The sequence below is a fragment of the Epinephelus fuscoguttatus genome, linkage group LG18, assembly GCF_011397635.1.
Source record: "Epinephelus fuscoguttatus linkage group LG18, E.fuscoguttatus.final_Chr_v1".
Classification (NCBI taxonomy): Eukaryota; Metazoa; Chordata; class Actinopteri; order Perciformes; family Serranidae; genus Epinephelus; species Epinephelus fuscoguttatus.
This window is the reverse complement of record NC_064769.1, coordinates 17,450,400-17,477,629: the sequence shown is the minus strand read 5'-3', so window position 1 is coordinate 17,477,629 and position 27,230 is coordinate 17,450,400. Positions and strand designations below refer to the sequence as shown.

The window sequence follows — 27,230 nt, the reverse complement described above, 5'->3', positions numbered from 1 at the left end:
ATGAAACAATCTGAAAGCTGAACATCAAGCTTCAGCTGCACTGCTTGCAACTTATAGACATATAATGCAACCAGTAAAAAGGGGTCATGAGACATTGCTTTGACTTAATTTTTAAGGAATAGTTTGTTAATTTTGGGAAATACTCTTATTTGTCTCTTCTTTGAGAGTTAAAAGAGAGATACCACTTTATCTGAACAGTAAATATGTAGCAGCTATTTAGCTTATCTTACAGCTAGCCTGGCTCTGTTCAAAGATAACTACATTACCATTTTGACTTGATACCCTCTGACTGTTAATCTCCAGGCCTAAAGTCTTCAACAACTGTCTATTTTCCCACCTTTATAATTTCAGGGTTTTCGCCTGTCTGTGGCAACACTGTATAATTATTATGGAAATTACAATAACAAAGCCTCATAAATAATCTGTTTAAGTGCATGCTACTGTAGACAACACTTGGACAAGGGGTAAAACTGCCTGCATTTGGCCTCGACTGCAAACATACATTACCTGCATTGTGGCCATGCTGAGCCTGATATCTCTGTGATGTTAGTTGTGTTTTCGGGTTTCCTTCCATGTGTTTATGTCATGATGTAAGTGCGTCTCTGTAAGTGAAGGTACTGTATTTGTGTGTACGTGCATGGTTAACACATGGGGGCCCTGAAATAATGACGGTGTAAGTATAAAACCCAAACTTGAATTTAAATGAAGACTTGCAACACATTGAAAACACTAACCAAACCTGCTCCCGTCCTCTCTTCTGTGTGTGTTCCTGTGTGTTTGTGTGTCCCTGGCAGTCGGAGACCCCCACCTTCTCCAACCCACTAGACCTCTGAACTCCTCCCACCCTCCCTCCGTCAGTCCGTCCCACCTCTGGATGACAGGCCACGGACAACAGTGCCACCTTGCTGTCGTTTTCTGCCATACCCGACCTGAGCCGGTTCCCTTCTCTTGCTCCTACTTCCCCCTTACAACACACACACAAACCGTACACCCCTCTGTTTCACACAGAGATGCAGAATACTTGAAACACACCTGCATGACTGACTTACAACCATGCTGCATCCTCAGAATTTAAATAAACTATGTAGAGTATATAAAGTCATTGATACAATTTGAGTGTATGTGCACATGTGCATGCACACATGCTTACATAAATACACATATTTATATATATATACAAGCAGATACATGCAGAATATCTGTTCCTGCTGTTAAACCTAAGGTTGGAGACATTTGCAAACTAAGCATGACACTTTGCCTTTGTATTAATTATACTCCAGCCTTTCTGACGGGTATTCTGGCTGCTGACTGATGTATTTTTTTCTCTTATCTCTTAGCATTTGTTTTATCAAATTTTCCTCACCTTGTATTTCCAGCCATGCTTGAAGAAAAAAAGTGTTTAATCAAGTGGCTTCAGAGCAGAGTTTTTAAAAATGGTAGCTACTTTTGGATAAAATTACACCGAACAGTATCAGAATGTCCACAGTAAATTCTTCAGGTCACTTATTTTGGTGACAATCATGGATGGATTACTTGGATGGAACGGGCCTACTGGGCACAGGCCCAGGGGCCCAAAGTGTTTAGGGCTCCCCTGGCCTTCACCAGCAAAATGGCTCTCAAATGAACACATACCAATCAGGAATGACCAGAAAGAGACACAAAAAGACCACAAACAGACTGCAAAGAGGCACAAATTAGGCAAAACAATGACAAAGAGACACAAAGTGACTTCAAAGAGACACAAAATGAATTCAAACAGCCAAAAAACAACTTCAAAAAGACATAAATTTACTACAGAGACATGCAGTGACCTCAGAGACACAAAACGACTTCGGACAAAAAACATTCTCAAAGAGACACAAAATGACCACAACGAGACATAAAATGACTTCAAACAGACAAAAAACAACTTCAAAGACACACAAAATGACCTCAGAGACACAAAACAACCACAGAGTCACAAAATGACCTCATAGAGACACAAAAAACAACCACAAAGAGATACAAAATGACCTCACAGAGACACAAAACAACCACAGAGAGACACAAAATGACCTCAGAGACACAAAACAACCACAAAGACACACAAATTGACCTCACGGAGATACAACACAACCACAGAGAGACATAAAAATGACCTCACAAAGACACAAAACCACAAAAAGATGCATAACAGGTACAAAGAGATGAAAAACAACAACAAAAAAAAGAGGCAAAACCATCACAAAGTCTATGTGTCTCGTTCCCATGTAGGAGAGGTAGTGGGGCCTCATGTCTGTGCATATCTGTATCCATTGTCTTAAAGCAGCTGGATACCAGAGGCTTTGTTTTTGAAATTTTTATTAACAATCAGTGTTGTTATTAGAAATTACTCTCTAAAAGCGTCACTGAAGCTCTGCTCTCTGGAAGTCATGTGGAAAAATGCTTATTTTCCTCACAGCATCTCAGGCAACAAGTTGAATAAGAAACCCCTCCATCTTCCCTTTTAGCTCCTCTCCTTTACAACTCACCCTGGTTGGTTTCCACCCATCATTTACGACACACACTGCACCATCATTTACACAGCTCACGCAAGGGAAGAGGGCTTGAATCTTTCTTTCCTCCTCCTCTTTCTCCCCTTGCACTAGGACTGAAGGAGCGATCATCTGAGGGACCTGTTGTTGCCTCCGGAAGGCCTCACTGTCACTAAATTCCCCTGTGTTATAACTTCATTGTGTGATTGAATCATTAGAGAATAGTTCACATAACTGTGTCACAACCATCTCTCAACAAAACTGCCTTCACAGAAGCTATGCAACAAAGAAAATAGTTTCCTGATTATTTTAGCTTAAATAGGTGCCTTGCATGGCACTCCTCTCCTCCGTACAAAAACATTGTCACTAAGTTATCTTATTAAGGCGGGATCTAAATAGAAAGTGCAATATATGAATTTTGATTCTGCTGTATGACAGCAGTCACACATTTTTAACCAAGAGCAAGGGAAACTGTGGCCTGAGACTGTTAGATAGCTCCTTATATGTCCTGTTCATTCAGAGGGAATGAGGTTTAAAATGTTTGTAGTGTGTTTCTAAGTCAGCTTTGATCACATGATGCATCAAATCTTCGGATATACTGGCAGGAAAACATCTTATCCAGGTTCATGATCTGCCATTTATTTTCTGTTTCTTTGTCCCCTTCCTTTTTTCTTTCCTTCCTTCTCTCAGCAGTCACGGGGGTGAGTGAGAACATGAAAACAGCCACAGTCTATGCATAAAACTATCCAAACACTCCTCCTGTTTCACTCTCACATCGCTGTCTGAAGGCCTGTGAGTTCAACCTATCCTTTCACTTGTGTTGCCACCGAACTCTGCCATCAGTGTGATGTGTTGTATTTTGACCTCGAACAAAACTAACCAACCCACCAGCCATAAAAACCCACCTCTGTACCTCAACTGATGTCATTTTAGCCATTTAAAAACCACCTGAGAAACTTCCCTTGTACATCTTAGTGCTCCAAGGCAAACACAACAAAGCATATTCTACTTATTATTTAACAGTAAATAGTTTATTATGGACATATCTTAATGTGTTATTATGTATATGTGTGGTGCATCTTATGGGACTTGTACTTCCACTGTCTAGAGAATTTAGTCTGCTGAATATTTAAATTATTATGAATAAATGAGTATGTGTATAAGGAAATAATATTTGAAAAACTTATAAAAATGTGTATTGCAGTGATGTATATGGACGTTGGCAGGTTGTTTGATACTTTAGCTTGTAGCAGAGAGGTTTTTTTTTTTTGTTTGTTTGTTTTCTTGTTTCTCTCTGTGTGTAGAAGAGCAGAACGGGACAGTGTGAATGTGTGAACTCCTGCAGCAGCCAGGTCCTGCATCTTGTTTAAACTGCTGTGGATGGAAAGACGATTTTACCCTGCAGGGCTTCTGTGCTTTGTCAACACATTAAAAAACCTCAGTGTATTGAGAGAAGTTTCTTCTTTGTCTTTTTTTTATCTTTATACTCTCATATATAATGACACCAAGAGTCTAAAGCCACGCCGTTGCTCTGTGCGGCTGTACTTATGTTGGGAAGGTTACATTTGAAATGCAATAGATAACAGATTACAATTCACCCTGTTTGTAATGTAACTATTGTAATTACTTCATTAAAATAATGTTACCCGTTAACTTAAACACTTAACTAAAGTCATCCAATGGAAATCAGTTTTATTAAGTCATGGAGACATTGGAGTAGTGGAGGGTATACCCACCTCTTTTTCTGGCTGTTTACAGTATACCTACCTATCAGCCACTGGAATATATGAGAGTATACCCACTTCTTTCTCAGCAACCTACCCATCCACCTAATGGTGCACCCACCTCATTGACTACCACTCCACCACTGCATGGAGGGACTTGTTTGGAGTAAAAAGATTTTTTTCATTACCCACAATTAAGCATCCAAAAAGTGAAAGATAAAATGGCAACATTTCAGGAGACTGTGTCTGCAGAATATGGGTTTGAAATGGATCTACCACAATCAGAAGAAAGCTGGAATTACCACCTTGTGGTTGTACACCACACCAGTCAAGTTGCAGATTCAGCTTACATTGCTGTTTGTGAAAATATGGATGCTTTACACACATCTTCACCCTGGCAGCACAGGAGATCCATACCAGTGGTTCCCAACTCATACAGCCACAGGGTCCAGATTTCTCCTCGGTCATTAGTTCAAGGTCCACACAATTCAATATATTCAGCATCATATTTACATTTGGTTGAGTCATCAAGCTAGTTTGTTGTCTCTGTCAGGTAGCTGTCCATTAGTCACTCACTCTACAGCAGGAAATGGCACTTCAAAATAAAAGCTGTGTTGGAAATTCACTGTACTTCAAAATGACGTGTTTTTCCACAAACTTGACATGTTTGTGAGTCACTTGCGGTCCTTTCAGAATGAACCCGCAACCCACTTTTGGACCATAACCCACTAGTTGGGAACCACTGATCTGTACAATCAGTGCAGTTTAAAGATTAGTATCACCAATTCAGTATCTGACCAAAAGTCTCCCAGCTGACACTGAATAATGCACACATTGAAGTTGACCTTTTTGATGAAAATTATAATATAAATCATCACTTCATCATTTTATCCTATTGTTCATTTGCATGAAATTTTGTCATAATAATGTATAAATTGAGTTATGGTGGAAAAAGAAAATATGACTTTCTATCACCAAATTCTAATTAGTTCATTCTTGAGTCCAGGTGGACGTTTGTGCCAAATTTGAAGAAACTCCCTTTAAGACATTCTTGACATATTGCGCTCATGAGAATGAGATGAATGCAAGGTCACAATGATCTTCGACCTTTGACCACCAAAATCTAGTAAGTGTATTGTTGAGTCCAACTGGAGGTTTGAGCCAAATTTCGAGAAGTTTCCTTGAACGCATTCTTGAGATATCGTGGTCACAAGAATGGGACGGACAGACAACCTTCAAAGATAATCCCTCCAGCCACGGCTATTGCCCACATATATAGGCATATAAACGTGGCCTAAATGTGAGCTGATCCTTGATTTTCAGTTTCTAAGAGTTTGGTATTTATTTTCATCATGCGTTAGCAAAGGAAAGGTCCTTTTGTCACAGTAGAAAAAGCACAGATTTGAATAATAAAATAAATGATGGCTGAGCCACTTCAGTGACTGTGCATGCTGTCTCAACGTCACATGGAGCCATCGTTAATATTATTAACAAAACTTGTGCTTCTTCGACTTTGACAAGTTAAACTGCCTGCTGTATATTTACTTGCAAAGTTCGGAATATCAAAATGCTAAAGAAGTCGAGACACATGTTCAAGTTGCTCAATCAGTTTTATTCAGGAGAAGGAGAGAAAATATTACTCAAGGAAAAACAAACAAATCAGAAAGCTTCTGTCAGAAGCAGCCCTCGAACAAAATCAGTCCTCTGAATGATCCTTCATTTCCATCCAACAGTCACTTCTATTTTACATTAAAACTGATTAGTTGAGATACTAAGTTATTCCAAATAAATAGAATATTTTCTTACTTTTTTTAAGTCAATCTTTGTATTAAATCACAGCCAGTCAGTAACCACCAACACCTCGTCTCTGAACTAACCTCCAGACACACAGCCCGCGCTGCCAGCAAACATGGCAGAGCAGCTTTTTCCCCCACACACCAGGCATAATGAATATACAATATGTTACACAGTTACAGTATATACACCACCTCTTTTACAGTAAGGACAATAAATGCTTCCTCATTGCTATTTGTTTCAATCACGCATAACATATTTAACAGTGAATTAGAAAGCGTGGGAAGTAATTTTATCCATATTGTTTTATTTTACAAGCCCCAAAACGACACTAAAAGGATTTTACTGTAAATCTACCTCTTAGTCTGACCAAAAACAAAATGAAGGGAAGAAAAAAATATTTTGTGGCAAAGGAAAGTGACAGAACGCTAAGTGAGGAATTTTAAAAATCAAGAATGATTAAGTAGATTAATTGAAAACCACCTGCTACTAACAAAGTGCTGTGGTTTAGGGTAAACGCAGCGCTCTTCACGTTGCCTGTAAAAAACACCAAGTATATATGGCCTCCACGTATTACATTTAGCTTCCTATAATAGGCTTAAAATACCAGAATTTGCACCAACACTTTCTGTCCTGTTGCTTCTAGTGATAAATATCAAGTGTGCAATTTAATAACTGAACAAATGTGTCCTCTACCTCAAAGCAGACACAACAAAGAGGATCTTACATTTCAAAGACATCCGACTAAGAGGAAATAAATGCCTCCAAAAGTACTAAGTGGGATATTTGGATGACTTGCAGTGAGACCCTCATGTCTTTGCATATTAAAATCATGGAAAGACTCTAAAAAAAAACCAGACGCCTCTGCCATGATTTGACCTGAAATGTAAAAAAAAGGTTAGCTGTGAAAGCGTAGCTCTTGGTTATTACTTCTACAGTGAATATATCAATCACTTCATCCTCCAATCTACATCTGTGAATATGAGCATCTCTCACTTAAAGCTAGCATGCGATGAGTCAGTCCTTATGTTGGGGTACTACTTAAGTTCTTGTTTCGAATGCCCAAAGGAGAGTAACTCAAGTGTTGCCGATACAAGAGTTACAAATTTGACTAGTTTCTTCAAATTCTGATTGGTCCCACACTTTTGGGATTAATATCCCGACCTCTGGAAGTGAGCAATCTCATTAATTTAACCTTCCACTCATATTTACATCATCCTCCGAGTGCAACACCGCACACACACAGCTTCAATTAAATTTATATGCTTCAACTGGAACCCTCAGCTTAAGAGTGTGGCTTCATTGGATCCCCCTTTTCCCCTCTGCAGATATCATTAAACCAGCTAAGAGGCTCCATGGCAGAAACTGTCCAACTGGCCACAGAGCACACACAGAGCAGAATGAGAAGCTTTGTACAGTTTTAGTGCAATCATACTTATATAATCTGATAGAACTCTACAAAAAAAAGTACAAGAGATGCAACTTGGGTTGAAGAGGAAACACAAGCATCACCCACACTGTCCAGTTGTAAAGGATGTGCATTAATTCATCTTTGATATGTGGAACTACAAGAAAACGTAACAGAGAAGAACAGGCTCTTATTAATAGTGTTGGTTATAAACTTAAAGACCCCATGAGATGGCTGTTTGGGCTCAGTTATGGAAGAGCAGCTCTGATAACGACAGAATTATATTTTCATGACTTCAGTGATGGAAGAAATGGACTGAGTTTGCTTTGGGGCCGGCCCATTAACTGTATATAAAGCTGGATGACATGAAAGCTCCCAAAAAGTAAAGCCAACACATCTTAATCGCCCTCTGGTGGCTGGCTGCAGTATAGGTCATAAACCCTGCTTCCTCCATGTTAATGGATGGGACCAAGTCACCATGAAAAACACCGGGCTTTGAAGCAAATTTCACATAATGGCAAAAAGTGGTATTACCCATAGATTTACATTGTGAAAGTGGATACATTTTTTTGAGCTTTACAACCCCTGTGAAATGGCTTGTTTCACTATCAGGATCTGATTCCAGTCACATATTGAAAGACTGCTCTGGTTTCAAAATGATGTCACCAGGGCAAGATGGTAGCAGCCACATCCTGGATATTTTAGCTATATTTTTGTTTTGTGGAGACATGTACATCTTAACATACAGTCTATGGGTCAGCCAAATGTCTCAGAGCACCTGTGTACAGGATATTACAAGAAGAAAGATGAGATGTGAGTGTAGATGTAGAGATTTTAACTTCCCTGCAACGTCCTCCAGTCACTGCACATTAGTATCTATCACGCTAATGGTAAAGATAAAGTAGAGCAATTTGCAGAAAACAATAATGTGGAAAGCAGCCTCTAACACAGCACCCCAAGAGTTATTATTTATCTGAAGATGACCTTCTCCTCGGGTTCAGCACCTACTGAGAAAATAATGCCTCATAACTGATTTGTTTTCGTCTTCATGGGGTCTTTAAATTGCATCTACCCTCAATGACTTCAGAGACCACCTTTTCATAAGGGCGGTGACTTCTCCCAGTCTGACAGGATGTTTGACATCACAACACGAACGGTTCACATATATTAACACTTTGCACTGTACAAACATAAGACTCATTTTCAGTGTTTGGGAGGAAAAAAGACAATGGGGAGAAAAGGTTGTTTCAAGGATCAGTACCACTCTGCGACACCTGACTCCGTCTTCCCGAACCTCATCGTGTGACTAGCAAGCTCTTGACTTCGAAACAGAACAGCGCCTTCACTTCAAAAGCTATTATGTGCACCTGGTTTCTTTATTTCACTTTAACTTACATCTCCCTCTGCATCTCATCTCCTCACGCACCCTTTCACCTTCATCAGTTCTCCTCACATTACACAGACATACGGTTAAATATTCGGGTTACTACATTCAAACGTGATGCTCTTTTTGGCATTTTTTTTTTTTTTTTTAACAGTGAATTGTATAAAACTGAGATTTGCACTGAAATTAAGTTGCACACAAACAGGCTGCTATTTTTTCAACAGCTTTGAAGTACTGTATCAGCAAGGGGAGAGAATATACGGCCCCTTTATTGCACTTTTGTGTAGAATGGGAGACAAGAGGGGATTAAAAATGGGGGTAATGGGGGTAATGAGAATAATCAGATTTCTCTAAAGAATACTGATTATCTTTCTGGGAAGAGCATCATAGACAAAAAAAAAACATAAAACAACATATAGAAAACACTCTTTCTAACCATGCACACATTAGTGCCAGCACATAGAACAGAGCGGGGCGTTTTAATGTAACTGGGTCAAAGACATTCACATATCTGTGACCAGTGTTGCAGGGTGTCATATTTCTTTTGAAGTGTTTGTGAATATGATCAACAATCTACAAACACGGTATACTGTGGCGTTTGATATTTCCCAGACTTCAAGACAGGTCATATATCTCTCTCACACACACACAAACACACACACCAGCCTCTGTCTCTCTCACACACACACACACACATACATACACACACACCTCACTCACACCACCAGGATCTTGACTTCGTCCTGTTCGTCAGGCCGGTAGAAGAAGGGGATACAGGGGTTCTCCCCGAGGAATGGAGGTGATCTTAGCGCTCCCTGGGGGTTCTGGATCTCGTGGAGCAGCTGCATAATCTGCTGGGCTGTGCCGTCCTCTTTGGGTGCCAGGGGCTTGGAGTCAGTTTGGGCTGACGCGCTCGACAGTGTCTGGGATGACGAGGCTTCCAGGCCTGTGGTGGGCTCTGACAGAGGGATGACCTCCATGGCTTCTGCAGCAGAGAAAGGAAAGGAGAGCAGTATGATGACGTTATATTGAACATAAAAAGGCGTACTTTAAGGACTTCTATTCTTAAAATGAGAGCAAGTGTTATTACAGGAGAGAGCACACGTCACCCCCTGACCATCCTTTGTACACAGAGATCAGTGTGTGAGTGTTTTTGCAGTAACTCACAAGACTACTGGTTGTGCCTACCTGCTCCACTGAAAGCATTAAGCTCTGTATGTGCGTGTGCTTGGTGCTCTGCGTGAGTGTGATCCTCCCCAACAGGAAGCAGGTCTGGGTTCACTGTGCCCGTGCCAGCAACAGCTCCTGTGTAACGGTTGTACCAGTCGTTCCTCTCGGCCACCAGCCTCATCACCAGATCCTGTAGCTCTGCCAGCTTCGCCTGATGGACAATGCAGAGACAAAAGCAGCGACAGGAAACTGAGCAAAAATCATGACAAACATGTTATGCTACACTGGACTACACTGGACGACATTGATGGTTATTTGAAAAATAAAAGGCGCTATACAGTACTTTCATCTCCTCCTTGTCCTGAGCCAGCATGCTGATGTACTGCTCCTTCTCCTGGTGTTTCTGCTTCATGATGGCCCGCTGACTCTGGTACAGCGCAATGTACTCTCCTGGAGAGACAAACACAGAACATGGTACCAGAAATTAGAATTGTGATGAAAAGTTTTTCTATATTTAACAAAAATATCCTTCTGCCTTACCTATAGTGTCAGTCTCTCCAGACAGCTGGATACAGCGGTGCTCCAGCTCCTCCACCCTCTCCTTCAGGTCAGCTTTCTCTTGCATGAGGGAGGTGAAACGCTGCTGAAGCTTCTCCATGGCAGCTTGCAGGGCCTGATGAACTTCCACCGGCACTCCTCCTTCTGGGAAGCAGATCATTAAGTACACAGCTGGTTTAGATAACGCACCCTTATGCTTACCATATGTTTTTATGCATATAAATAGAAATCATTACAGAATATAATCAGGCTTGATTGTATTCGTAAGAACTTAGTCATGCACACTCAATGTGCTGGCACAAAAATAAACCATCTAGTCATCCTCACCTGAATGCTCATGACTGTGTTCACAGTGACTATGTTGGTCCTGAGTGTGATCGTGCTCGTGATGATGGTCATGAACAGGTTTGTGGCTGTGGTTTTGGTGCTCAAGGCTGAGGGCCAGAGTGGTCTGGTGCCTGGCTGCCATATGGAGCCTGTGCTCCTCCTCCAGTTGCCTTCTGGCCTCGTCCCTCTCCGCCTCCAACTGGGCCAAAGCTCCACGAATAAACTCCTCCTGCAGAGGGGACAGAGAGTGGTGGTGAGGATGGTGGGAGGGAGCGGATGGGTAGGGTCAATTGAGGGAAATGCCAAACCTTTGATTCATAACAAGTCGTAAACTAATCTCACATCACAGAGGTCTCGTCATTTGTCGCTTATTAAAAAAGTCATGCTGTCATAGCACTGTTCGTTTTGCATAAATGTCAACTTCTAACTTGATTTGAGCCTTCATGATGTATAACAAAATGTGAAGCAAAAGAAATCAACAAAGCCTTTAAGTATATCTTAACAAGTAGTTTTGGGGGAAGAACATTTATCACCCTCCTCACCATCTCCTTCTGGCTTTCAAAGTCTTCTGGGATAACTATGGAGGCCGACTTCTGTGGGCTCTCCTGCAGGGACTGGCTTTCCACTCCATCGCCTAAGTGACATAATGACAAATGAAAACTATTAACAGGCTTTAACAGAGATTTTTTTCCCATTTTCTTAACTCAGTGGTCTTTGACTGTGACACCTTTCCTTATGGGTGGTGCAAGACTACTGCTGCTCTTACTTTCCATGCCTGTAGATGGCACGGGTTAGACTGGAACTGCAGGTCAGACAATGCTGGTGCTGCAGCTCTGCTTTGAGATGGGTCTCAGATGCTTTGGATCAATGGCACTGTCTTTGTTTCTTGTGACAGACTACAGTTTTCAGTTTCTAGGTTTAACTTATTTCAAATTAAATAATGTAAAGTAGTTGCCACAAATCTTTGCAAGTAAACTATTGATTCAAAATCGAGTATGAGAACAAAAAAAGTACACACATCCAAGTAATGGACAAATCTTACCTTGGTCTCTGGATGACGTAGCAAGAACTGAGCTGTTGAGCAGCTCCTTCACCTCGGCCTTCAGCTGCTCATTGTCTTTGACTAACATCTCCAAATGCTCCTGTAGGGGGAGACAGAGAGTCAATCAAAACAAACTGAGCCCAGACTGCAGTCTCAACATATTGTATTAGGTGATGAAAAAACACAAGTGCATTCCATTTACTGCACTCCACAAGGCTTTATTCCTAAAATACACACCTGTGCTTGCTTGAGCTGATTGTGACTGATCTCCAGTTGCACACGGCCCTGGCTTTCATCGTGCTGCAGCCTGTCCATGAGCTGGAGCTGCTGTAGATACTGGTGATGGATCTGTTCCCGCTCTGAGGCCAGGGCCTGGTAGCCAGCGCAATATTGTTGCAGGTGGGCCATGACCTGGTCCCTCTGCTCAATCACACCCTGAGTTTCTGTACTTTTCAGTTCCATCTAAAGCCAAGGGGACAAAGAGGAAAATTAATACCATGACCATATATTGTTCTTGTGTGTTAATGCACTGTGTGTATGGCTAACAAGTATAGAATTAATACTAAAAACATACAAGAGTCCACAAAATATAGTGAACACATGGAAGACGCCTCCTATTGTGTTTGTCACAGAGAGGTATTTTTGTGTATGACTATACCTGCTCCTTGACGTTGTGCAATTCCTCTTGCAGTTCACCCATCCTGCGAGCCAGCTCCTTCTTCACATGTTGCTCTGACTGAATGGCAGTGGTCAGCTCCATGTTCTCATTAGTCTATTCGAATAGAGTAACAGGAACCGGGGCTTTAAGACAGAAGTCTCACACCTTCTACTTGCTATTAATGTACTTTCCAAATATCTTACTATTAATGTACTTTCCAAATATTACAGACACAAAACATAAATTCAGACATGATAGCTACAAAACTGTACCAAACTGGGACAGAAACAAAAAAATCAACTAAATACATAACAGCTCTTTCAAAATGTGTCATTACAAGAAGACAGATGGACGACTAGATTATCAGCCTCACCAGTTTGACAAAACCATTCTGTAGCTCAGCCAGCTGGTCCTTCAGTGTACGGTTCTGGGTGAGAGCGCGGCTAATAGTAGCCTTGTCCGACTGAACCTCCTCCAGCATGCGCCGGCGGTCCTCCTCCTCCTGGGCTTTGCTCTCCACCTGCCGCTCCATCTCCCCCAGACGTGTCTCCTGCTCTGCACACAGCCGGCTCAGCTGCTCGTTATCCCGCAGCTAGGGGGGAAATATTACAGACATTTATTATAAGAACTTTCAAACCTCAGAGTACTAATACGCTTTCAAACATTATGCAAAGAACAAATCAATTGGTGTAGCTTTCCATTATGACACTGTATCTAATTCCTGACATTAACAAAACATGAGCTGGACTTCAGCTGCTTAACCATATGTCAATAAATGGGTACCTGTGCCTGGTACTGTGCAGTAAGAGCGTCTTTCTCCTGCTGTAGTGTGTTGAGAGCCTCCTGCAGAGCCACCTCACTCTCTGACGGCCCTGAAGACTGAGGCTCTACAACATCCCGAGCCTCCCTCTCCTGGGACAACAACGCTGCAGGAGAAGAAGAAAAATGTAATATTTTTGCTACAGAAAAATAAACAAGACTGTGGAAGCTGTGTCACCAGTGTGTGCCCAGTATTTAGAATGCTTCTGTTCATATATACTAAAGCTTCTAAGATAATGTTAAATATTACCATAAACAGAAAATATGTGTTTGTTTTAAAACTTTTAAATTATGTGAATACTTCAAAATAAAAGTGAAGTCTTGCACCAACGTTTATCCTGCTATTTAGGGAAAAAATGAAGCATACTGATTGAATTACAGCCTTTAAATTACAAATATTTGGCAAGTAATTCGACACTTGTTGACAACAGTGTCAAACATTAGTCTGTAGGCACTAAAACCTCAACAAAAAAACAAAATTAGCCAAGACCAGAACCGTCTTGGTTAGTCTTTCCACTTTTCCCACAAACATAAACTCTGGTTTGGCCAAAATAAAGCCTTATTTCACTGGATTGATGAAAATATGCCGGTTCCACATGCTGTTTCTCATTGCTGTCTCTCTGCTTTTGCTGGCCAGCTTTTTACTAGTCCTGTAACGTTATCCCCACCACTCACAGTCACCATCTTTCTCAGCTCAGCTGCCTATTCCACCAGTAGAGACTCTGGCAGTGTCTGCTGTGTACTACAAAACATCGCTCCAATACAGCATCTCTGTATCAGTTTAATACACAGAGGAGCGTTTGAAGCTATTGCAAATCATACCTTCAGGATTTCTAAATAACTTGGTATACTGAAATACCTTGATATCACAAACACCTAGATGCAGGTGTACATTGATGAAAGATAATAGGAGCCCATTCCTTAATCCTCCTGCGGTCAGGCAATTGGACGGCTTATTTACCAAAGGTAAATAGGCAGCTCAAAGACGGAGCTGCAGAAGAGCCAGAAAAAGAAGGAAACAGTAGATAAGGACTATGTAAAACTCTTACCTGCAGCATTTTTTAGCTCTGTGATACTGGCTTCCAGTTCTTGGACTCGGTTGATGTTTCTGTCCCTCTCCTCTGCAACTAAAGACACCTGCACAAACAGAGATAAATCAATTTGTTCAATACCAAAATAAATACAAAAACAACAAAGAACAGCTTTATTTTGAAAGCTGAAGTCACCCATATGTCTTTGTTGATGTTACTGTAAAGTTTACCTGTGTTAGCAGCTGTTCTGTTTTGTCCTTCCATACACGACCCTCCGTCTGGATCTGCTCTGCATAGCAGTCCCTCTCCATCTGCAGCTGGGACATTGACTCCATCAGCTACAACATAAGAAACATAAAGGGGAAAATGCCATTAACAAAATAAGACTTTCAGGTTGTAAGAGGTTAACAGGCAGGAGTTCTGGCATAAATTTAATTTTTAAATTATAAGAAAGGTTAATCTGCAACTTTTAAGTTTCAAATAATCGAAAATGGAAATGAAGAGGAAAAGTAGGAAAGGTTTTTTTTTGCAGTCCAAATTCCATTTCTGTTGCATTAAGTGAGGCATAATCTTCACAGACAGCTGTTTAAATTACACAAATATGCCACAAACAACTGTAAGAGACAGTTCCTTGTATACAGACCTGGTGATTGTGTGCCTCCAGCTGCTGCTTCTCTCCCAGCAGCAACTGGACCTGCTGGTTGGCACTGGTGGGATCTGACTGACTGGAGTACTGGAGTGAAACAGAAAGGCCAAATATTGTAATGAAATGCAGGCAACACATGAAAACATGACACTTGGCTGCATAGTCGACAAAATTCAGGAATCTTGATTGAAAATGATCCCAAACATTTTTCTTTTGTCGCAGACTTGTTGTAGAGTTTGTCCAAACCCCCAATCATTGTCAAGAGAAAGATCAGTATATATGTGTGTGTACTGTGAAATGCTTTGCATGCATTAATGCACCTGTTGCAACATGAGGTCCGCTATCTCGAGCCTCTTGCGAAGATCCTCCACCTCCAGCCTTAATGCTCCATTCTCCTGCGTACTCAGCTTGATCTGCTCTGACATCTCGGAGCTCTGCTGCTTCGACTCCTCAGTCAAATTGCTGCAAACACAAACACATGCAGAGATTGATCATCTAACCTGCCAGGCTCTAGTATGACTTAAGAGATTTGTCATCTGTTGCATTACATACAATTTCATGAACTCTAAAAGCCATTATTAATGTCAAAGTGATTCTTAGCAAATCTTCTGCTGTGGAAATACATCCCCATTGTGTAAGCTCGGGTAAAGTGACTTACTTTAGTCTAAACACCTCTAGCCTCAGACTGTCTCTCTCCTTTTCAAACTCTTTGTTTTGCTGGAGACAAAAAGGAAAACATCACATTCATAGAGAGTTATGTAAGTCATTATGTTAAATATTGCATCTGCGTTACACTTTTCTCAGTAAATTCTGTTTATGAGGAGCCATTACTGCAAACTTTGTTACCTTTTCAAACATTTTCTGCTGTGTTGAGACAGACGACAGTGTTCTCTCGAGCTCTGACACTCTCTGCTTTGTTGCCTGCAGACGGTTATTCAACTCCTCTGCTTCAGCTACACACACAAAGAGAGAGAGACACACAAACAAACTGTTCACTAATGTCTTGCCAAAATGGGAAGTTTTTATTCAAGTGCATGTACGGTGGATTATATGACACACACACCTGCTTTCTGCCGTGCAGCCTGTTGTGTGTATTGTAGTGCTGTTTGTAGCTCTGATTTGTCTGACACTAGTATGCCAATGGTCTGGATGTGAACCTTGGGAGAGGACAGACAAACAGAGAGCAGAGCTTTTCATGACACTGACAACATATGTCAACTGATTTAAGCCCCCTATTAAAGCACAGCATTAAATAAATACAACTCTTTATGCCCTATACATGGTGCTTCAGCCTTTCTACACAGACCAAATAATTTATTCCCGTCAGGGTGAGGAATCGGGAAGTGTTGGAATAAGGAGGGTGTGTTCTTGGATCACATATCTATCCATTTTGTAACAGGGTGACACCTTACATGGCAGTACTACTATGACACAGTTCAGGATGTCTAAAAACAAAACCATCAGACGAATTAATTAATGTGTTTGGGTAAGTTACCTGTAATTGCTCCCGCATGGCTCCCTGCTCTTTTGAAAATCTCTCTTCAAATTCTTTTCGCTCCTGAGGAAAGCAAAATACCAACGTTCATGAATGACCAGGAAGGAAGCAAAAATTCAGCAGACTGGAAAAATGGAGACAAGAATGAACAGACAGAGAGGGTAAAGAAAACTGTTTACCTTTTGTAGCTGATCTGAGAGCCCCTGAGATTGCTGTGCCTGCCAGAGCAACAGGATATACGTTTAAATTTGGGAAAGATCAACATTTCTTTCATCACCCCAGCAGCAATCCTAGCCCTTTAAAACAACCAAAATTCTGGCACAAAAGCCCTCATCTGCATGCCAGACAGGACAGGGACAGCACAAAGTATTGAAATAATAAACCTGCTCTGTTATCCATGTTATGTTAACCTGTAAGCTTTGAGTTTACTGCTGTTAGTGTGCTACAATTAAGTATCTACCATCAGGTTATGACAGCTCTGACTAAATGTTTCCAAATTGCTCTCTATGCAGTGGTTACACGTCATAAAAAATGTATTTTAGTCAAAGAAAATAACATGAAAACCATGCATGACTTCTTCCAGTGTGTGGTTACTCAAGATGACATGCAGAATGCATGAAGTACATGCACTGATGTGGTAACTGAGGGATGGCTACCAAAGGGCTACTCCAGTCACACAAATGTGCACACACAAATACACACAGCTTCTTACCAGCTGGTTTAGCTGGGTATTTAGCTGAGAGTTTGTTAGGTTGCTGGACTCCAGGGCGGCTGCCAGCTCCTGGTTCCGACCCTACCACGTGCACACATGCATACAGGAGAAGAGGGAAATAAAAAAATAATAATTTTTTAAAAAGGAGAGAGGGATAAAGTGCAGTGGCAAAAGTCAAACAAAGAGGAAAACACTGTAATGTGAATTATTAACATGGAGGCAAACAATAGCACCTTAAATCTTAAATGATGACATGTGAAGCAAATAATTAAAATGTATTATTAAATAGTCGATGGTTGTTGAACAAATTCATGGAGAAGTTTTAGGTGGCAGTGTGTTTCTGTACTACACCAAAGAGATCAAAACTGGTAATATTCGCGGGGGTGCCAATCAATTTGCAAATGTTTTGTTGCTTTGTCATTTTTTTTCTGTTCAGCCATCTATCTGCCATAACTTAATATATCAATCATCCATCAATCCAACTAGACATTATATCTTTTACACATTTTCAGTAAAAACTTAACGTGCAACGTCACCCTTACAGCTTTGGAGTAAACTATAAACCAACTATCTAAAATATTGTAGGATGCAATCATGATAAAACACCTACATTGTTAGCTTGCACTGTTGCCTCCTGTTATTGTAAATTTAAACTCAAATCTCGCTAGATGTGATCTACCTTGTATGGTTAATCAAATTACACAGCGAGAAAGGTCACCCACACACGACACAGTGAGTTTTAGGTAGACTGCACTGCCAGCGCTGCAAACGTGAGGCCGTGAGACATACCATTTTAGACAGCAAGTATAATATCCTATCACAAATAATAAAGTGTTGCCAGAGAAAACACAATCTGGGCACAGTATGTGTTGATACCACATTGTGCTTCACCTTAGTCAGGGGCCTGTGAACGATATGAGATGATACCAGTAAATATCTTCATTGTCCTTTTCTTGGCTGTTTAGTATGGTTTGCCTGCTGCTTGGCCACTAGCAGTGTTTCAACATTTAAGAAGGGGATGTGCTAGGATGGAAATGGTGACACAGGGGTGCCAAGGGAATTTCAAAATAAAGGCATATCTTAAGGTGAAGATATGTATCAATGTTTTCACTTTGCATCAACATCATCACAATCATTTCAGATCTTTGTATCATCATACCCCTACATATTATGTGGCTGCCACTTAACTGTAGATACAACACACTATCATGGCCTGACCATGAACTGACTGACTTCTAGCTTGGGTTTTCATTTCACAGAAAACAATAGACTTCTATCTTACCTCCAGCTCTCTCTCACCAACAGAAGGTGCACTGTCCCCATTCACATACGCAGTGGATGACTGAAATGACACAGACGAGCATATTAAAGCACTTCCAACACAGAAAATCAATCGTGTGTCAAGTTTATAAGCCTCGACAGTGAATAAACCAGCATCACATTTTTTTAAAAAATGTATAACACTGTTTCTGTAGATGACCCGTTTCTATGAGCTTAAAGCTGAACTGGATGCATTGCAGATGGGCAATCTGTTAAGTCAGCAGTGGTAACACCTGCATTCCACCACCGTGTGCGGCAACAATACCTCAATATTTTTGCATTATGAAAACAGTGCTCTTATTATATTTGCATATGACCTCCTACAAGATCAGCAAGATGTTTGTCTATACTCAACTTATTAAATCTCTTTAGTCTGCAGCTAAGAGGTTGCTGTTAACTGTGTCTTAGAAACTTGACAAAAAGCACACTTTCTGCTGACTGTGCAAAACTCAACCAAGTTCAGAAGAAATATGTTGAGCTGGTGCACCAGTTGATGCTGTCAGTGCGCTCGAGGCCATTGGGAGGTACTGGCAAATCTGAAAATGCCTCCAGTGCATTCTTGCCAAGAATAGATGCAACACATCCTCGCTGTAAGTGCACATCAGTGTTGGTGTTTTATTGTTAAAAGCCTAACACTGTATGACAACGAAATGTGTGTGCATGTGAGTGTGAGAGAGACAGGATGATATTTGCGATACTAAATTCGTACCTCAGAGACTAGGCCGTTCAGTTGCTGTGAGAGCTGTCGCAGGCTCTCTGTGGAAGACAGTGGTCTGCAGGAAAAGAGACATAAATAATCAATCACACAATATAACTATGGGATTTATTATGTTGCATCAGTAATCAATAGCTAGAGTAGCGGGATATAAAGGAGCCACATCAGCATTGCTTATCAAACCTAATTCATGACAAATGTTACATTTAAGTAGTCTCTAAGGAGCGGCACAAATATTGATTGTGCTGATGGTAGAATGACTTCGTAGGGCGATCTGTTTCCAGAGGTTGTTTCCTGCCTTTGCAATCAATCTATATCGCCAAATTCTAAACATAGAGTGTTTAACTGCAGAAACATCATGTCTGTGCCATGACAGTGCAAAACCTTTGCAGCTGCTTCTTCTGTTACAACACTCATAGCCTGACCATATAAATCATTATGCAACCTCTGTTCTGTGCATGGTGTGTTTTCTTAAAAAGATACAAGGGTGTGATGAGCAGTAAGGCATGAGGTAACCCACCTATTTTCTTCTGTTAAACTCTCATTGCCGTTGGTATCGGGATAGTCCTGCGGGAAGAGAGTAAGATTGAAAGAGGAAGAGATGGTGAGAATGTTAGACAGGCAAACAGGGAGAGAAGGAACACAGAAAATACAGTGAGAACATTAGAGAAAAATAATATGCACAATGCACATTATGCACATGACAACCAAACAAGGCAGGGGATCTGTTGTTTTCATAACACTATATCAGTCAAAATGCAGCAACTAGCAAATAAACCTTTTAGAGTCATTACGCTAGATGAAGGACATACAGAAGACAAGATATGGTTTGAGAGATGGAGACAGACGAAGAGAGAGAATGACAGAAAGAGAGAGACACACCTGCAGGTCAGTGTTGTGACCGACAGACTCAGGGTTAGTAGCAGTGTTAGCGCTAGCAGGGTTAGACACAGGTGAGCCGCGGCCAGGCTCGCCCTTTGGGTCCTCCAGCAGCTGGGGAACTGAAGACCCGATGGCCTCCACATCAGCAAAGGTCTGAGGTGACACATACACAAAAAAATGCACACGTTGGTTTAATGCCAAGAAGAAGAGCAGTTATGATGAGAGAGCAACAGAAAGACAACAACAATGTCTCGAACTGTATATGCCTTAACATGCGTGGAAATAACTTCATTTCTGTGCTGACTATTTTAAGGTTATAGCTCAGTTGACTCAATTATGTCATTTACATGTCCAGATGAAAGCAGGATTTCCCACAGTCTAAGAGGACATAAGAATGTAAGACAGAGCACTTTAATGCAGGCTCTGTTACTCATGGGGATAGCTGTTGCAAGAAAGCTGTTGCTGCTGCCACCCCAATTTTTCCCTCCACTGCTACCCATGGTACTCTCTGAAACGTTAGCAGAATGACAGCGCTGAAATAACCCAGACTATGCTGTATGAATGCCAACATTAAATTGAATGACTGACAAACAGCCCTTCTCTGTTGCACTAACTCTGACTTTGAAGCTAATGCAGCAAGACACTTGTAATAATCTGCAATAAAAAAATAAAACCTTTAAAGGTGCATGTAAATCAGGCAGTGGAAAAAAACAGCAAACACAAAAGCAGAAAATACTGTTGAAAGTCAAACACATATATTTTGTTTTCCCAGATGCATGCCTGCATGATGCACCCAGATGCAGATATCACAGCCATGCAACTACTGAGACTCATGCCACCCACTTTGCATACCCTGCCCATCCACACTCAACTTCAGCGTAAGATGGCGAAGCTAAAAACACTGGGATAAACTCAAAAAAGTGACCACGCACCCTCCTTTTTTAACCATTAATGCACTCTCTTGTCATGGATTTAAAAGCACAGCACCAATGAAAGAATCTGCACTCAAATTCGTGCCATGCTTTCTGGTCTGCGTGACACAAAAGAATATCTGTGCACTTGACGTAAGAGAGAGGTAAGAATGTGAGAGCAAGATAACATTAAATACCTCATGAGGAGCTATTTACAGCAGAGGGATGCGACAGAGAAAAACAGGTAGGGCAGAAAAAAGAAAGAAGGGAGAGACAGAGGCTCACCTGACTGTTGCCATAAGGAGGTAGGACTACTCCATTGCTTTGACTAAGTGCTTTCAGAATACTGTCAAACTACAGGAAAGAAGAAACAAGGGTGGAAAATGAAAGAAATGTGACAGGGAAGAGATTGATTTAGAAAGTGACAGAGATATAGACAAACAGGTACAGAGAAACAGTTGCCACAAGAAGGTCCTGAAGTGACTAGGGTGTGTAATGAGGAGAAACATTTGAAGCTTTTTATTTGACACTAATAATCAGAAAGACCCTATCCCCAAAAAAAAAAAAAAAGACTCATGTAAAGAACACAACATCAAAATAACAGTGCAGGGGCAGCGCCTTTGTGTCCTGGTATAATCCCTGGCTACATTTCCCTGGCTGCTTCAGCATCCTCTACAATCAGCTGTATAAACTAACACTCTAAACTTGCTCACATTTCCCTTTGCAAGCATCACCTAAGCCAGGTCATTAATTCTGTGCCTACTTACTCAACTTTGCTTTTAAAGCCAATTTGGACAATGTAGTCTTTCTTATAGGGAAACTTTGGTATTTTTTCAAATTGGACCCCATTTTTGTGTCTAAGTGACAAATGGGAACAACAATTTTTGGAAGTGGTCCAGTATTGAGAGAATGCCTTTGAGGCCTTTCCTCAGCGTTAATGCACGGTGCATTAACGCTGAGGAAAGCCAAGTGCTGAAACGCGTCCGTTTGTGATACTGCTGTGCGTTATTAAAAGATTGATATATATGATATTTGTGAGTGCTGACATTTGGATTTATTTAGTTTGTGAGTTTTGGGTCGGCACCCTGTGATTTTTCAAACGGTGAGTCGAGCACGTCAATTCTTTTGTTTTTGTGAACATTCATGTACATCCTCTAAAAGTGCTTGTGTTTGCCACTGACTGACTCATTCTGTTGTTAAAAGTGTCTGACAACATTGTTATTGTGTGTAACCAAGTCTTGCTCAAGGAGAGGTCTCCTTTTGAAATCTCGCAAGAGGTGACTTGTTGCAGGAAGACAACTGTGGAAAATGTTAGTGAGCGTTGAAGAGAGGAGTGCCGGGAAGAGTTTGTTGTGTCAGAGTACAGAAAGCATAGCTTGGTGTTGTCTACAAGATTTTCAATATCATGGCTAAATATTTAGCTGATTTTGACAATGTGGAAACTTTTGCGAGATTTCAAAACGAGACTTATCCTTGAGTGACACTTGGTTAGACACAATAATAAACTGGATCAGGTGAGGGGTTAAAAAGGTGTATTTGTTTGTAGGGTCCTTTTCATCATGTTGTCAGACACTTATAATAATAATCTGAGCCTGTCAGTGGCAAAACCAAACAATTTAAGTGTACACATACATAGTGCAGTAATACCCTGAGTGGTTACACTGCAGCCTGTTTGGCTGCTGCAGCTGCAGCACACTCTCTCAATACTGGACTAATTAAAAAAAAAGGTCTCCATTAGTCACTTAGACACCAAAAACGAGGAAATAGGATCCAGGTTAAAAAAAATATAGAAGTTTCCCTTAACAGGCCAAAGGACTATGTTTGGGTAAAAAGCAGACAGAAATGTGTCTACTTGACATTAATTATCATCATGCATGGCACTTATTGAAAAATGTCTCCTCTGTTCTGACCCCTACAACTAAACTCCATTTTGTTATCGCCAGCATCACACTCAGATGTTCTGTCTCACCCTGCTTCAGAACACATGAGTGTATCCAGTGTTGGCCAACCAGAATCAAACACATTCAATCAAACATATTCGAGAGAACAAAATAGCATCAGACAAGCAACAAGACTCAACAGCAGAGTTGTGACGAGCCCAGATTCCAGTTGGGCTTAGAAAACTATTGACTGACATGGTCTGTGGAAAACTGACCTGAATGTCAGTCAGCCCTTGTGTGAGAAAGCTGTGTGCTTGAGTCACATGCCTGACTGTGAGTCCTCATGGGCACTCTCAAATTGCTTATGAGAGCTTTACAAAGGCCACACAGAAGCACACGGTGCTTGATATTTAAATGTAATAGTAGTGACAAGCAGCATATAAGCAAATTTAGAGTGTCAATGAGCTCTTACAGATAAGCATGTGACCTTGGTTTCGGCTGACTCTTTTTGTCCGTCTATTTATTCGCTGTTAGTTTTCTAAAATCCAAGCCAAAACAAATGATCCAAGTATTACTTCTTGTTAAGAAAAGTCTAAATTATAATGTTAAAAACATCCTAGAGTGATTCACTGCTTCCGTGATTTTAATTATTTAATTATTACTAATCAAATATAGACATTACTGTTTTGATAACGATCAGTCACGGTGCATCTGTCCACATTTTGTCCCTTAAATCAGAGCAGCATACAGGACTAAACAAGAGGCTATTAATAGAAAGAGAATAGAGAGAGGAGACAACACTTTAAAAGCACATACAATCTAAATAATAGGAATGTGTTTCTATAACATCTCTTATAAAATCCTATAAAATAAGACTGATATGACACAAACTAAAATGTAAAACTGATGGTCAGTTGACAAAGATACTTTCTCAAAATGCATGCTTATTAAACAAATGTGCTACAATTACGTAAACACTGTAATGTACTGTATGTGCAGGCCTTGACAAATGTTTATTCTACAATGTAGCTATCTATGAGTGCTTGAAATCCTCAGTACATTAACATTATACTTCAGCCCTTGCTGCACTATCCCTCTGACCACGACAGTGCTCACCGTTATGGTCAGGGGCTAAAACTGTCTCAGTCTCATGTCCGGTGTCATTTTTAATCTTAGGTAAACATTATTTTCACCTTGACACCTGGCCGTAGATATGTATCAGTACTGCTACTGTGTTACTGGCACTGTGTGCGTTAGATAGCGAGGAAAAGAGCACTTGCCAACTTGATAGTAATTGAGCCCTATCATTTCAGAAGCGGCAAAATAGTTTGTGATCAAAGGCCAAGCAGGCAATTCCAAATCATTACCATTTGAAGAAAACAAACAATAAAAGGACTTTGTCTACAAGCAGGTGGATCTCTTTCATCAGGAATATAGTGCTCTGCTATCCCACAGTTACCATAAAACTGTATTTACTGAAATGTTGCAGACTGTATGTTTATAACATGTACACACACAAAACAATGAATGTTGTCTGTCTATTACAAACCACCAGCCTAACAGTGATTTTAAATGCTTTCTAATGCAGTAACAGTGTTTAAAATATGAATAGGAAGAACCAGTAATGCAAATTAAAATCACAGGGTCACAGTAGGTCTGAGAAACCAGATCTAACAGGGACACAAAAGGACTGTCAAATGCAAAGAGGGGTTATTTGACCAGCAAGGGCAGTAAGACAAGCAGGTGAATAAATGGAAAGAGGGACTGACTTACATTGTCTGGGGAGTTTCTGTCTGATGAAGGTGCATCATTTTGGCTCTGTCCCTTCACTTTCCTCTTCTTCTTGGCCCCTGCTCCACCACCACCTCCTCCACCACCCTTTTCTCCTCCCACACCAGCAGGGGAGGTCTTCTGCTGAAACTCCTTCAGCTGAGCAGCACATAAGAAAAGAAAACAATAGGTATAATTGCCAGAAGGCAAACTCATCTGCTGCCTATACTTTATTTTCTTACATCTTACAAATCCTGCAGGAGCCTTATACAATTCTACTTAACTCTGCACCAGCTAGAGGCACCACTCAGAACAAGTGATCTCTAACCACTGGGGGAACTTACCAATGTTACTGAATAAGAACAGGTGAATGAAGCAGGGATGGACCACTCCCATGATACTCAAAAGATCCGGTTTCAAATGTAGACTTAAATACATAGCTACTGCCAACAAGTTACTGACTGTCACTTTGCCTTGCTTGTTCAAGGACTTATTGTTCTAAAACAAACGTGATGAAGTTGATAACTTGAGGGCAAACTATGATCTTGTATGTCTGTATAGTTTACCCAAGCGACTGTAAAACACTCTTCCCCCTGTCTGCGTGTTTGGGCATGGTGCCTGGTGACAGCTGTCGCGGGGGGCCAAAGGGAATCATAGGGGAACTACGGGAGCTGCCATTTCTAAAATCCTGGGGTTGAATCGCAGCGAAATGTCAAGTGTTATCGCCACGACCACTCATCCACGAAGATAGTAGGTCAGCGAGGAATGCTGACGAGTCATTTCCTGAAGCTAACATTTCACAGCTGATAGGGCCATCTTTCTCACTATCCCAACACACCTAGCTGTAGCACCCAGCAGGACAGGGAAGAGGGGTGTCAGCTGTCAAAACAGTCCCCGTCATTCTGTCCTGCTAACTGTGCTACAAAGCTAGCTCAGCATTAGTTTTAAAACTGCTGTTTGTTGACCATCCCCAGACATAATTGAACCGTTCAAGAGATAACACAGACAGCTGCCCGACTGCGGTGTAGCATTCTATGCACTCACACATAGCCAACTATTCATTAGTTAGCCAGCCTGCTAATGCTAACTTGCCATACTTAGCTAGCACGTTAAGATTTGCTAATAACCACATTTAACGTTAGCTAGAAAGACACATGAAGCCACCGGGCAAAGAGAGTAAGTTTAGTCACCCACTGACTAACTAAACTGCGTAGGATGCTACAAACGCCTCCGGGAACTAAAAATAGTCTGCATAATCTGGGAAAGTTAATGCTATCAGCAGAGGCCCAGAAAAAGCACCGACCTCTCCTGCGCATCGAAGCCCCGAGAGGAGCAAGTGAGGCGGGACAAACGACAGCGCAGAGGTCGGGCGACGTGTAATGACAACACCCCTGCTCCGTGAAGAAATGTGTAACAAAACCAAAGAAAACACCTGCAACGCAAACCCACAGAAGAGAGACAGGACCAGCGCTTCCCATGATATATAACCGGGTCAGTTGTACAATACTTTACCTTTTTCTTAGCTGCAGCGAGTTTTATTTGCCTGCTCTGGTCGGCCATACTGCTGCTCTGGTCAACGGACCGAACCACGTCATCAGTTTGGTGTCTGTTGGTGTCTCCGCCGGTAGGAGTCGCTGGGCTCAGGCTGTGTTACCCTACTCCCCCCCACGTACCAAAAAACCTATAGATACTAGTTAGAGACAAACCCAATCTATTAATTGTTTGGTGGTATTTAAATTTACAAATCCCTGTTTTATTAATTGAATGAAATGTTAGGTGTCAGATACTGTCAAAATGTATACAATAAAATTTGCTTTATGTGACTTGTCTTCACTATTACTTGTTACTCTTCTTTGCTTTGTCTGATCCGTCACACTATAGTTTATGTTCTTATAAGCTTAACATCTTCAACTAATAAGAAGGGAAAGTGGAGAGTTATCCTTATTTTGTTTTTCAGAAATGTATATCTATTTTCGTTTCATTTTGCTTCTTGTAATATGTTAATATGTTAATTTATGCAGTACTGCACATCATGCATACCGTGGCAGTCTATCTCACGGTTAATGCAGATGAACAGATAAACACTTTGGCATTTATATATACATATATAAATAATATACTGATTTAAATAATATACTGAAAATAATATATAATGAAATCATTGGTATTTGTAAGAATAAATTTGCAGGTATTGAAATAAAATGACATGCATTTACACAACCACAGGTATCTACCAAGTAGGTATTTTTATGAAAGTTGTTGTTGTAAAATAAATACAACAGCGTCAATGAGGAGAGACAAATCTATGCACATTTTTTCTCTTCATACATGGAAAATATGTCAGAAAAAAGTTATCTAATTATGTTAACTGTGTAAGGAAGGGAAGAAAGGAAGGGAAGAAATTCAGAAGTGAATATAGTTATAGTTGGGTTTGTGGCATTCAGCCTGCAGTGTCATAGTTCCTACCTCTA

General features: G+C 40.8%; 2 protein-coding genes across 10 annotated transcripts in view; one reads left to right on the top strand and one right to left on the bottom strand.

Moving 5' to 3' along the window:
• The window catches only part of dnm1a (dynamin 1a), a 68,881-nt gene extending 65,696 nt beyond the window's left edge, over positions 1 to 3,185 (top strand). For all 6 annotated transcript variants that reach the window (XM_049604348.1, XM_049604346.1, XM_049604350.1 and 3 more), the window contains one exon: positions 795 to 3,185. In XM_049604348.1, coding sequence (XP_049460305.1) covers positions 795 to 825 — 31 coding nt within the window. In that variant the 3' untranslated portion in view covers positions 826 to 3,185. The remainder of the gene's footprint in view (positions 1 to 794) is intronic.
• Positions 3,186 to 5,828: 2,643 nt separating this feature from the next.
• On the bottom strand, positions 5,829 to 26,379 carry golga2 (golgin A2). Of its 4 annotated transcripts, XM_049604590.1 has the most exons (28): positions 26,272 to 26,379; positions 24,763 to 24,918; positions 21,395 to 21,463; positions 20,199 to 20,351; positions 19,837 to 19,883; positions 19,311 to 19,374; positions 18,564 to 18,623; positions 17,282 to 17,362; positions 16,749 to 16,787; positions 16,570 to 16,632; positions 16,138 to 16,231; positions 15,921 to 16,027; positions 15,733 to 15,791; positions 15,395 to 15,536; positions 15,072 to 15,161; positions 14,659 to 14,766; positions 14,447 to 14,534; positions 13,362 to 13,504; positions 12,952 to 13,170; positions 12,579 to 12,692; positions 12,158 to 12,382; positions 11,921 to 12,020; positions 11,421 to 11,512; positions 10,879 to 11,107; positions 10,534 to 10,695; positions 10,337 to 10,443; positions 10,012 to 10,204; positions 5,829 to 9,808 (listed from the first exon to the last, which is right to left on the bottom strand). In XM_049604590.1, exons 1-28 carry the CDS (start codon positions 26,317 to 26,319, stop codon positions 9,540 to 9,542), a joined length of 3,321 nt encoding a protein of 1,106 aa, XP_049460547.1. In that variant the 5' UTR covers positions 26,320 to 26,379; the 3' UTR covers positions 5,829 to 9,539. The 4 variants fall into 4 exon arrangements, with proteins under 4 accessions (XP_049460547.1, XP_049460549.1, XP_049460548.1 ...); XM_049604592.1 differs by lacking the exon at positions 20,199 to 20,351 and having other exon boundaries at positions 26,272 to 26,378; XM_049604591.1 differs by lacking the exon at positions 21,395 to 21,463 and having other exon boundaries at positions 26,272 to 26,378.
• Between the last annotated feature and the right edge of the window lie 851 nt (positions 26,380 to 27,230).

Excerpts from the sequence above, each read along its gene's own strand:
- golga2 (XM_049604590.1), bottom strand. The coding sequence starts at position 26,319 with ATGGCCGACCAGAGCAGGCAAATAAAACTCGCTGCAGCTAAGAAAAAG. Across the intron at positions 16,633-16,748 it reads TCTCAGATCAGCTACAAAAG|GAGCGAAAAGAATTTGAAGA; the intron begins GTAAACAGTTTT and ends TGCTTTCCTCAG. Across the intron at positions 16,028-16,137 it reads GGCTGCACGGCAGAAAGCAG|CTGAAGCAGAGGAGTTGAAT; the intron begins GTGTGTGTGTCA and ends TTGTGTGTGTAG.